The sequence below is a fragment of the Juglans microcarpa x Juglans regia genome, chromosome 4S, assembly GCF_004785595.1.
Source record: "Juglans microcarpa x Juglans regia isolate MS1-56 chromosome 4S, Jm3101_v1.0, whole genome shotgun sequence".
Taxonomy (NCBI): domain Eukaryota; kingdom Viridiplantae; phylum Streptophyta; class Magnoliopsida; order Fagales; family Juglandaceae; genus Juglans; species Juglans microcarpa x Juglans regia.
In genome coordinates, this window is record NC_054601.1 from 6,057,074 (window position 1) to 6,069,029 (window position 11,956).

Here is an 11,956-nt window from a genome sequence, read left to right on the forward strand (position 1 = left end):
GGTGAGTGTGAGAAATAACATTAAAAAAATAATTGTCCAAGTTACTGTTTACTGTACATTTAGTCCATGTTTGTGATTGCGGTGAAAAATATAACTTATAACTTTATGACTTATAACTTATAGTTTAAGTATACATTTAGTACATGTTTGAGATTGCGGTAAAAAATATAATTTATAACTTTATGACTTATAACTTATAGTTTAAGTAATAAGTTCTGGTATTAAAAAGTTATTTACTGGTTGGTAGCCATATGTTTAAAGCATTTTAAATATGTTATATTTGTTTGGAAGCAAATTAAAAAAATATTCTTTAATGTAGAAAAGGCGATCATTTAATTTTTTAAAAATTATGACCATATTTTAAAAATTTTAAAAATTGTAATTATGCTAAAATTATATGGATATTTTTGTTCATTGATATTTTTTTAAAATTTGAATTACATTTCATATTATCCGAAAACGCATATTTGGAGAAATGATATCTTTTCTCAAACGTACTTTTTAATTTATTCCAAATAAAAAAATATTTTAATATATAACATTAAAACAATTTTATTTTTTCATTAAAGAACCTGTAATGCTATTTAAGCATTTTTTAAAACTCAATATGCAACTCCCTCTGAACATGCCCTTACATTCGAAAGTAAAAATATAATTCTAAGGTTGCGTTTAGATGTTGAATTGAGTTGAGTTGAGATGATAGAATATTATTAGAATATTATTTTTTAATATTATTATTATTTTAGAATTTGAAAAAATTGAATTGTTTATTATTTTTTGTGTTAAGATTTGAAAAAATTGTAATGTTGAGTTGAGATAAGTTGAGAGGAGTTTAAATTCCAAATGTACCAGGTTGCGTTTGGATGTTGAACTGAGTTGAGATGATAAAATATTATTTTTTAATATTATTATTATTTTAAAATTTAAAAAAATTAAATTATTTATTATATTTTATTTTAAAATCTAAAAAAAAATATAATAATAAATTGAAATGAGCCAGTCAAAATATTACCTTATCTATGATTTCTGTGAATCCTAAGATATGTTTCAATATTCGAGAAAGTTCCGCCTGGATAACTATTACAATCTTATTATAGACAGGGAAAAGCAGAACCTCGTACCCAAACGTACGCCCCCATCTATGTTTTAATTCTACTACTAGCAACTGCGCTCGATTTGAAAGAAACGTTGAGAAGATCAGCACCTCACCGCTCCTCGTCGTCGTCGAGCTCAATTGGTTTTTTGACGCGTTTGCTTGCTGTTCATCTTCATTACAGAGGAGAAGAGACCGTGCCAACCAATTTCAAACCAACAAAGTGCAAGAAAGCAAAAGCGATAGAAATCCAACACCCCCCGCCCCCCCCCCCCCCCCCCCCCCCCCCCCCCCCCCCCCCCCCCCCCAAGCCCTCCCGCTCGCCATGGCAAAATTGGAGAGAGACCTCCAGTGCCAGTGCGTCGGAAGACTTGAAGTCGTTAAGCCCAAGCCCGTCGGATTCCTCTGTGGTTCTATCCCCGTTCCCACGGACAAATCCTTCCAGTCTTTCGATTCCTCCGCTCTCATCCCATCACCCCTAGCGTAATCTATCTCCCTCGATTTTCTTTAACTATTTCGGTTGAACTTTTTGCGATTGCAATTTTGTGTTTTTTAGCTCTAACAAGAGAAAAAAAAAAAATTGATTTTTTTTTTTGTTCTAATGAAAGAGTTAGCGCTCCTCGGTATCGGATGCTTCCGACGGAGACGGATCTCAATACGCCTCCGATTTTCTCCAAGTTTCCGGAAAAGTTTATTCCTATTGCTGCTGTGCAGTCCAAGGCTAATGGAGGTGCGCATTGATCCATTTTTTTTTGTTGCAGTTTGTAACGCATTATAGTAGCTTGCATAGAAAAACTCATTCAATAATTTCATTTTTGATACATGTTGCAGTACCTTTTTTTACTTTGAATTTTCGTGCTTCCGGATTTTAGCGATTCTTTGGGGGATACACACAGGGGCCTTTGATCACAAAAATGTCACGTTTTGTGTTCCTTATGGATCTTCTTGCCATTGCACAGCATTAGATTATCTAATTAGATGGATTTTGCTCTTAGTTTCCAGAATGGGTTTTGATATTTCACTACTCAGGATGCATTTATTGTGTTTCTGTTTGTAGATATCTGTTTGCGTAATTTTAAGGCTTGCTACCTTAATGATCACGTTTTTTGCTTGGATGTCCGTTCATAGAGTAATTATTAGATACTCCCGGTCCATCCCGTGATAGGATGTCATCAATTAAAATTACTACTTAAATAAGCATTTTTAATTACATGGCATGTTAATACTCCTTTAAAAGAATCTATAAACTGATGAATATCTAAAAATTAATAAACTCCAGAAACACTTCGCCACTGCATCCATGCAAAGTTTCCGTTTTCCCCTATGTGACCCGAACTTCTCCACTCTCTTTTTGGCTGGACATGTATAAGTATTTGGGATCCTGTTCTTATCTTACCTTTACCAAAACTATAGCCCAATTAGAGTTCACTAGTCTTGTTTACCCTTGATCTTTTGCTTCTTAATTTCCTCCCTTCAGTTTCAATTGCTTTTTTGGTTCCTTTTTCTTTTTCCCCTTACGCCAACCTCAACATTCAAAACAATGTCTTAAATGAAGACATGAAAAATTCATGAGCCAAGGAGGTCTGAGACTTCTATATAGTCGCCTGGTTAATAGCATTTCTGCTATAAATCAATGGAGCTGACAATTTCCATCAATGTACGTATCCTACTGGCTGTGTTTACTGGCCCCCAGTGGGACCCACAAAATGATGATCCTTTGAACTCAACTGATGTATAGTTTATATAGTATATTATGGTATGTGTTTGGGGTTGCTTGGACCTTGCTAAAGTTTTCAGATAAGGAAGACTAGTTTGTAATGCTAAAGAGATTATTTCTTTGGAAATGCCTAGGGGCAATATGTCAACCAGGCCAGAAAGGTAGGAGCAGTTGCATGATCTAGTTTTGTTGTCAATTTAACTCATGCTGTTTGATGTTATGTTTTGAGTGGGTGGAGTCCATGACTCAATATTTCTTTGAGCTTCTTCAACTATTACTCTATATGCTCAAGTTTATCTTCCATGAATCTGGATGCACAGAGCCACGGGCTTCCTAGTTCAGGTAACAACCATCTGGGTGGGCTATTTGAAATGATTATTGTTAGTTGCTAGGTGAGATTTTAATCAATGTCAAACTCAAAGACGGTTAGAAAATCTTAATTCCTCACTTAAGCTCTTGCCACCGAGCCTTACTCTACTAATAGACGCAACACAATCACATTTAGACTTACAAGTTCTAGTTGGACTTTAGCCTGAATCTGTAATGTTCTTGAGAAACATGCACATTCTCTGCCATCAACTTCGGTGTTCTCTATGAAATCAAGGGTCAGACATCAGCTCTAGCTTTTGGCTCAATAACTTTTTCCCCCTTGCAGAAGCTAAATTTATGAGTTACTGTTCTTGTGAACTCAACTATTTCTTGTTGCAGAATTTCTGCTCTTTAATCAATAATCACCCCATACCCTTGTTTTTAACGAAGAGATCCCATGCTCAGGATCAATCAATCACTATCATTATACCATAGTTACAAGCAAATCAATCCAAGATACCTGAGTTGTTACTTGCTCATGCACCGGTTTTGGTCAGGAATGTGCTGATTCACAGAGCCAAGACCGAATATGTTTGAATGATGGGTACTTTCACATCTTATGTTCTGAAAAGGAGAAGGGACCTGTACCCTTTGTTGCAACTATTTGCTAGGGTGATCAATTAAGCAAGGGCCCAATTTAATCCTTCTTAGGTTCTTTATTTTTTTTTTTTTGGGGGGGGGGGGATGGGCTACAATTTGGTATGAGTCCCCTTTTTAGGTCACTGTATTGCCACACTAATGTAAACAAAATTTAGATAATGCTTTACTTCTTATTTGCTTCTTTGCTGAATCATTTGCACTGGTGCTCATGCTTGGCAGATTTACCTTGGGAAGGTGGTGCTGTTACATCAAATTTTTCTAGGAAATGTGAGGCCCTTGCAGTTTCTGGTTTGGTTGAGTATGGGGATGAGATAGATGTGATTGCTCCAGCTGACATTCTGAAGCAAATCTTTAAAATGCCATATTCTAAGGCACGATTATCAATTGCCGTTCATCGTGTTGGACAGACTCTTGTTCTGAATACTGGGTGGGTATTTGTCTACTGCCTTAATTTCATCCCGTTAAATTTTTTCAAGATTTTTTGTTGCAAAGGAATTCTAAGAGTGAATTGTCAGTGGATGGATATGATTGAAGTTTGTCTATCCATTTGACAATTCCTTAGAATTTCCACTCCCATAATTTTTTAAAAATGTTTAAAATGCAAGGCTATCTTTACCAATTGAAATTTGTCTGTACTAGTTGTAATCTATTTGAACCATGTGATCAATCAAATTTTAAGTACATTTAAACAACAATGACGTTAATTCTTGGGATTTCTTGCTCTTTGTGAATTAGATTCTCAAAAATAATAATTGTTGAGCATTGATTTTCTGAGAAATACTTTAACAAAAAAATTCTACTACAAAATGAGCTGAATCTTTATATGTCTATTCTATTTTATCAAGTGCAGGCCAGATGTTGAAGAGGGAGAAAAGTTGATTAGAAGACACAACAATCAGTCAAAATCTGCAGATTCTTTATTTTTGAATTTTGCCATGCATTCAGTTAGAATGGAGGCTTGTGATTGTCCTCCTACTCATCATGTCCCATCACAGAAGCAATCAAATTCTTGTGTTCTTCCTGGGGAAATAGAACTCAATTTGCGGGGAAGTGCGATAGTGTTATTCCAGATGAAGGATCCAATAGTTGTTCCGAGTACCCTCAAGTCAAACAAGATAGCATCTTTTGGGGCAGTAAGAAGAATAAGAGAAATAAGGGGCGGGATCATGTCAAAAAGGCTTCACAAGTTGGCGAGAAGCCCAGGTGCTCAATGCAGGAGTCTGAAAAACATAGAAGAGTTGGAAATGATGGGTTTCGAAGGGTTTTATTTTGGCAGTTTCACAATTTCCGTATGCTTTTGGGCAGTGACTTGCTTCTGTTCAGTAATGAAAAATATGTTGCTGTCAGCTTGCATTTATGGGACGTTACACGACAGGTGGGCATGAACTTTTGAAATTTTCCATGCTTGTGTTTATACTTTTTTTGACTTTTTTCATCCATGTTTTGACAGGTCACTCCATTAACTTGGCTTGAAGCTTGGCTTGACAATGTTATGGCAAGTGTGCCTGAGTTGGCCATCTGTTATCATCAAAATGGCGTTGTTCAAGGTTATGAGCTTCTGAAAACAGATGATATATTTCTATTGAAAGGAATCTCTGAGGATGGAACTCCTGCTTTTTATCCTTATGTAATCCAGCAAAATGGCGTTTCTGTTTTGAGGTTCCTCCAAGATAACTGCAAGCAGGATCCTGGTGCTTATTGGGTACTGTTGTGATTTATATTCACTCTCTTTAAATGTGAACTACCTTCAAATAATGAATGCTAACCATGGATTTGATGCCCCGTAAGTCCAACATGAATTTGCAGAAGCAATGTCTTCTTACATAAAATGATCTGAATCTGAATCAAATCGATCTTTATACTCATCAGTTCTTAAGTGGCATTTAGTTTGTTTATTACTTATAAAAAAAAAAAAGTTCTTAAGTGTTAGGAAAATAAACTTCAAACTAAATTTATTGAACCAACTTTATTTCCCAAGAGTAACAATGAGTAACAATCAACTCAGAAGCTTGAATGATAATTTGATTTTTTTTTATTTGATGCATTTGTAGCTTTTTTTTTATAAGTAAAATTTTCTTATTAATCATGTAATTAGGCAGTCTAGCTGATCCCCCAAGCATGTTTTTTTAAATCTCTCTCTCTCTCTCTCTCTCTCTCTCTTTCGCGCGCACACACACACACACACTTGTTTTGCATACAGGGGTATTCTCTTTTTGAGTTCATAATGTGTATGTTTGATCTCAATTTCTTTTCCACCTATTTACTTTTAAATTGCCAGTGAACCTGTTATTTTTGTCCTACTGCAATTTCTGCAGCTTTATAAAAGTGCGGGGGAAGATGTAATTCAACTTTTTGATCTTTCTGTTATTCCCAAGAACCATTCCTCCGATGATTGTGATGATGCCTCAAGCTCCCTGCCTTCTCTATTGCAAAGGGGACGAAGTGATTCCTTGTATTCATTAGGGACTCTTCTGTACCGAATTGCTCACAGGCTTTCGTTTTCAATGGTGTGGAAGAGATATAACTATTTTCGTTCATATGTTGTCTTGTAGCCTCTAAGTAGCTCTCACTAATTATCTATGGTTTGCTGCAGGCTTCTAACAATAGGGCCAGATGTGTGAGGTTCTTCCAAAAATGTTTGGATTTTCTTGATGAGCCAGATCATCTGGTATGCTTCCTGAATTACTTTTAAGCTAACAATTGAACACTTCTATGTTATCACTTTCATTTTAATTAGTTGAAGTACATGATATGTTTGCTCTTACAATTAATATTGTGCCAAACAGGTTGTACGAGCATGTGCTCATGAACAATTTGCAAGGCTCATTTTAAATTATGATGAAGAGCTGGATTTAACATCTGAATCTCTTCCTGTGGAATGCGAAGTTACAGTTATTGATGCCGAGGAAGAATCTTCGGACTTTGTAGGTGGTAATTCAGAATCAGTTGGGCATGAAAAGGTCTCCTCTTTAGTTGCGGAGGATAAACCATACGACGACGGTCAAAGTTTTCAAGATTTAGCATCAGAGACTTCTGTCAAGATGACGTTGGAGGCATATTTATCTGCTTCTGAAAAATTGATAGAAGCAGGTGACATAGAATTAACAGATCCAGGAGCTGTGACAAGTTCCAGTGGCAATGAAAGCTCTGCTTTGTGCAAGTTGTCACCAACACCAGTTCAAACTGTTGTTGATCCCATATCCTCTAAGTTAGCTGCAGTACATCATGTTTCTCAGGCTATCAAGTCTCTCAGATGGATGCGCCAACTGCAGAGCACTGAGCCACAGCTGGTGGGCAAAAGCAGTGGAACTAATGATGCACTGCCCTCGTCTACAAATTTTTCTGTTTGTGCATGTGGTGATGCTGACTGTATTGAAGTTTGTGACATTCGGGAATGGCTTCCAACATTAAAACTGGATCATAAGTTGTGGAAACTTGTTCTTTTGCTTGGAGAATCTTATTTGGCACTTGGTCAAGCTTATAAGGAGGATGACCAGTTGCATCAGGCATTAAAGGTGGTAGAATTGGCATGTTCTACTTACGGATCAATGCCTCAGCATCTTGAAGATACAAGGTTCATTTCTTCAATGATCAGTTGCTCATCATTGCAGAACAAATTTAGCGAAAGAAATGAAAAGGCCAGATTATATGGTGGTGATGTGATGGATGAGAAATCCAGCTCCTCAGATGATTCTCTTACTTTTGAGCAATACTCTTCCACTTACCTCTTCTGGGCCAGGGTGTGGACACTGGTTGGAGATATTTATGTTGAGTTCCATGTGGTACATGGTAAAGAGATCTCAATGCACGCAGAGAGGAAATCCAATACCAGAGAGTTGAGAATCTCTTCTGAGGTGGTGAAGGAAGTTAAAAGGCTCAAGAAGCAGCTGGGCCAGTGTGGCCAGAATTGCAGCTCATGCTCCTTGGTAAATTGCAGCTGCCAGAGTGACAGGGCAAGCAGTGGTAGCAGTGCAAGCAGTAGCAATGCAAATATGCGCTCTGTAGGTTATGGCAGAAAACAGTCAAAGAAAGTTTATGCAAAGAGCGTATCCTGCTCCCTTTTGGGAGACCCTGAAGATGGGCATGTTCATCACCGGATGGACAATGCTAAGACTTTTGATGGTGGGCATCTACAGCACAACGGAAACGATGAAAGCCTAAAAGAAGTTCCTTATACTGATAATGCTAATCTTGGGCTAAAATCTTTGGGAACTAATACTAAAAAAGTTGAGGGTTTTCTGGAGATGCATGATACAGGCTCCACAGTTGCCTCACAAACTGAAATGGCTTCTAGAGAAACACCCAAAGTGAAAAATGGTGGAATATTTAAGTACCTTGGGGGTCCTGTAGTCAGAGATGCAGAGCATAATCTTTTAACTGCACTAACCTGTTATGAAGAAGCTACAAAGGCGCTGGGTGGATTTCCATCGGATTCAGCAGAACTAAAATCTGTAGTCAAGAAGAAAGGGTGGGTTTTTAATGAACTGGGTCGTAACAGGCTCGAAAGAAGAGAATTGAACAAAGCTGAAGTTGCTTTTGCAGATGCTATAAATGCATTCAGGGAAGTCTCGGATCACACCAACATTATATTAATTAATTGTAATTTGGGCCATGGCAGACGTGCATTGGCTGAAGAGATGGTATCAAAGATTGAAGATCTCAAAGTACATGCACTCTTCCATAATGCATACAACCAAGCATTGGAGACTGCTAAACTAGAATATACTGAATCACTGAGATATTACGGGGCAGCGAAGTCAGAACTGATACTTGTTGCTGAAGGGGATGAATCTGTGACAAGTGCCTTGAGGAATGAGGTACAGACTCAGTTTGCGCATACATATCTGAGGCTTGGCATGCTCCTGGCAAAAGAAGATGTAACTGCAGAAGTTTTTGAAAATGGAGTCTTGGAAGGTAAATCTGTAGGTTATACCAATTCCAGTGACAGGAAAGCGAGGAAAGAATCAAGAAAGCATGAGATTTCAGCTAATGATGCCATAAGGGTGGCACTGTCCGTGTATGAATCGCTAGGTGAATTGCGCAAACAGGAAGCTGCATATGCTTTTTTTCAGCTGGCTTGCTACCAAAGGGATTGTTGTTTGAAATTTTTGGAGTCAGATCAGAAGAATAGCAACTTTTCTAAAGGTGAAAACAGCATTCTTCAACGGGTCAAGCAGTATGCTTACTTGGCCGAGAGAAACTGGCACAGAGCCATAGATTTTTATGGCCCACAAACGCATCCCACCATGTACCTGACTATTCTCATAGAAAGATCGGCTCTTTCATTAACCCTTTTCGACTTTTTTCACTCAAATGCAGTATGTTCTTGGACTTCTCTACTTGTACAAAAATCTTCTTGGACTTCTCTATTTCTGGTCTGCTTAGCACTGTTACTAATATATTGCATTTGTTTTATAGATGCTGGAATCAGCTCTGTCTCGCATGCTTGAAGGACGTTATGTATCAGGTAAGGATTCAGACTCTTTCAGAACAGACCATCCTGATACGCATGCAAAATTTTGGAGACAGTTGCAGATGCTTTTGAAGAAAATGTTGGCCGTGACAATTTCAGGAAGTGCAAACAAATCATCGCCAGTCTCTCAACCAAATCCAGTATCCAATAGGTCTGGAGAAGCTGGAAAGCTCAGGGAGCTTTACAAAATGTCTCTGATGTCCACCGACATGAGTGAATTGCATGCTATGCACACATTGTGGACATCATAATCAGAAATTTGACTCTTCAGTTCCTGGTTTTCGATATTGTCCATCTCAAGGAGAAAGTTCGCATGGGTTGTACACTTGTACTAAATATAGAGTAGAATGCTCTTTTTTCACTGTCTATATCATAGAGGAAATTTTGGGAGATGAATTAACAACACTTGTAGATATTCATATAAATCGACAGACTTCAGTAGCATATGGGGAAGTCATTTTATTTTTCTTCTCTTTTATTTGAGATTGTTGGTTAATTCTTTAATTCAGTCAAGTTTTCCTACTCCAAATTGGCTTTGAAGGTCCAGGGCGAGTATATTTGAAGGAAAAATTCTTCTCATCAGCTACTATTCACTAATCCACACCTCACATCTTAAGGAAAAAAAAAAAAAAAAAAAAAAAAAAAAAAAACAAACTTTAGTGTAGAGTATGAGAATGAATAGTGGCTGATGTTATAGCATTCTTCATTCGCATCAAGATTGGTGGCAAATATTGCTAAATTAAGCCATCTAAATCTAAAGGGTGAAGTTTCTCTTTACTTGCACTATAATATTTTTTAACGGCATTTTGTGAGTGCATGTCTTTATTTCTTCGAACCATACATTAATCTGTTCTCCAAAATGGCTCTAAAGATCATGATTTTGTATGCTAAGAAAATAGGCTACCATCACTCACCTAATTCTTAAACATTGATAATTCTAATCTTTTCCTTTCCATTTGATTATATCTAGTGAATTAGTTATATATATATATATATATATATATATATATATATATATCATCAGGTGAAATGAACATAAACTTGCTAGCAAACGCTGTATTGATATGGAACCCAAATTTATTACACAGAAGTAGCCATGCACGCACCTTATTATAACATAAAGATTATTGGATGAAGAGCAATGACCAGCAAAACCTGACAATCCTACCCAACCCAACATTGCTCTCACTTATTTAATAAGCTTAATACGCCACAGATTCAACTGCTATTTATTGAGGGAAAATTGTCTGATATATTTGAGAGCTTCCACCAGCATTTCATGAGGGGGCGTTGCCTCTTTCACCGCAGGTATCTCACGCAGAGCTTTCAACCAAGAAAATAACAATGGAGTCTTTTCTGTGTCTATAAACTTAAAACCAAGGACTTCTTCCTGAACCTCATGAGGGCCGAAGCAGGTTACAACCATAATGTCCAGGAGTCCTACGGTCTCGTGGTTAATGGAGGATGGAATACCCTCTGGAAAAATCTTCTTAACTCCCTCTTCGAACACCTTTAATTTATCAAGCAGTTCCTTGATGACTTTCTGTTGTGCTTCTCCTTCGGATTTGATTACCGAGATCATTGTCTCAAACAACTGCATGGCATGATGCAGCTACAAGCATTAGTTCTTGAACAGAAAACTTGTAATTAGTATAGTTCGGGTGAGCGGAACTTCGACACAATTTAAATAAAGATGCAAACATCTATATATGTAAAAAGGGCTGGAATTTAAGGTTGCTAGAATATATCAATCAATCTGACCTGTTGCTGGACAAAGCTAGCCCAAAAGCGAACTTGTGCTCTTTCATAGGGATCTCGTAGAAAAAGTGGAGGACCATTTTTCCAGGTTTCATCAATATATTCAAGGATGACAGACGACTCAACAATGGGTTTTCCATTATGAACAAGGATAGGAACCATTTTGTGAACGGGATTGTACTTCAGAAATTGTACTTCAGAAGCTGTGGGGATTTGTTCTTCATGTCTTCTTCCACATACTCATAAGGAATGCCTTTGATTTTGAGGGCCAATTCCACCCTCTTTACGTAGGAACTAAGCCATAATCCATGCAGCGTAACTTTGTTTTCCTCAGCCATATCTCTCTCTTTTTGCTTAATTTCTCTTAATTGGATACTGAAGTCCAACGTCGCACTTGATCAAGCTTTATATCTAGCACTTGCTGGTAAACTTCAACCATGCATTTGATTGTCAAACTTTCTTGGGGACAAAGAAAATCCATGAAAATTAAAATACAAGTTCTTATTCGTCATGGATTACTTCAGCCTACCCATAACTGATGAAAAGGAAATTAATGCAAGTACCCATTCAGTTCTTCAAGTGGTATATATATATATATATATATGTCTTAAAATTTTTCCGTTTATTTGAAGCTATCCCAAATTCTCATTGACCAAACCATGAATCTTGTTTTCCAAGAATGTTTGGGTAATTGGGTCCAACCATGTTCATACACACACACACACACACACACACAATATTATATATACACACATGACACACACATATATCCTTTTGCATTTAAAAAATACTAAATATTAACTGATCATATTATATAGTCTTCTAACACGGCATGCATAGGATAATTAATTAATTAATCCACGTGAGAGTTGAATTCCTTGTTTGGATTCAGAGATGGTTTATCTTATCGTTATAACTTTTTCAAATTTTCACATAAAATATAATA

General features: G+C 37.0%; 2 protein-coding genes across 2 annotated transcripts; one reads left to right on the forward strand and one right to left on the reverse strand.

The window, feature by feature from the left end:
- The first annotated feature begins 1,152 nt into the window (after positions 1-1,152).
- On the forward strand, positions 1,153-9,735 carry LOC121262801. Its single transcript, XM_041165407.1, is given in 11 exon segments — positions 1,153-1,345; positions 1,388-1,576; positions 1,702-1,823; positions 3,999-4,206; positions 4,630-4,799; positions 4,802-5,154; positions 5,230-5,481; positions 6,095-6,286; positions 6,373-6,447; positions 6,566-9,097; positions 9,198-9,735. Coding segments are annotated over 10 exon segments (4,368 nt in total). The 5' UTR covers positions 1,153-1,345; positions 1,388-1,418; the 3' UTR covers positions 9,504-9,735.
- Positions 9,736-10,282: 547 nt separating this feature from the next.
- On the reverse strand, positions 10,283-11,469 carry LOC121263111 (glutathione S-transferase U9-like). Its single transcript, XM_041165904.1, is given in 3 exon segments — positions 10,283-10,846; positions 11,014-11,196; positions 11,199-11,469. Coding segments are annotated over 3 exon segments (702 nt in total). The 5' UTR covers positions 11,349-11,469; the 3' UTR covers positions 10,283-10,477.
- Between the last annotated feature and the right edge of the window lie 487 nt (positions 11,470-11,956).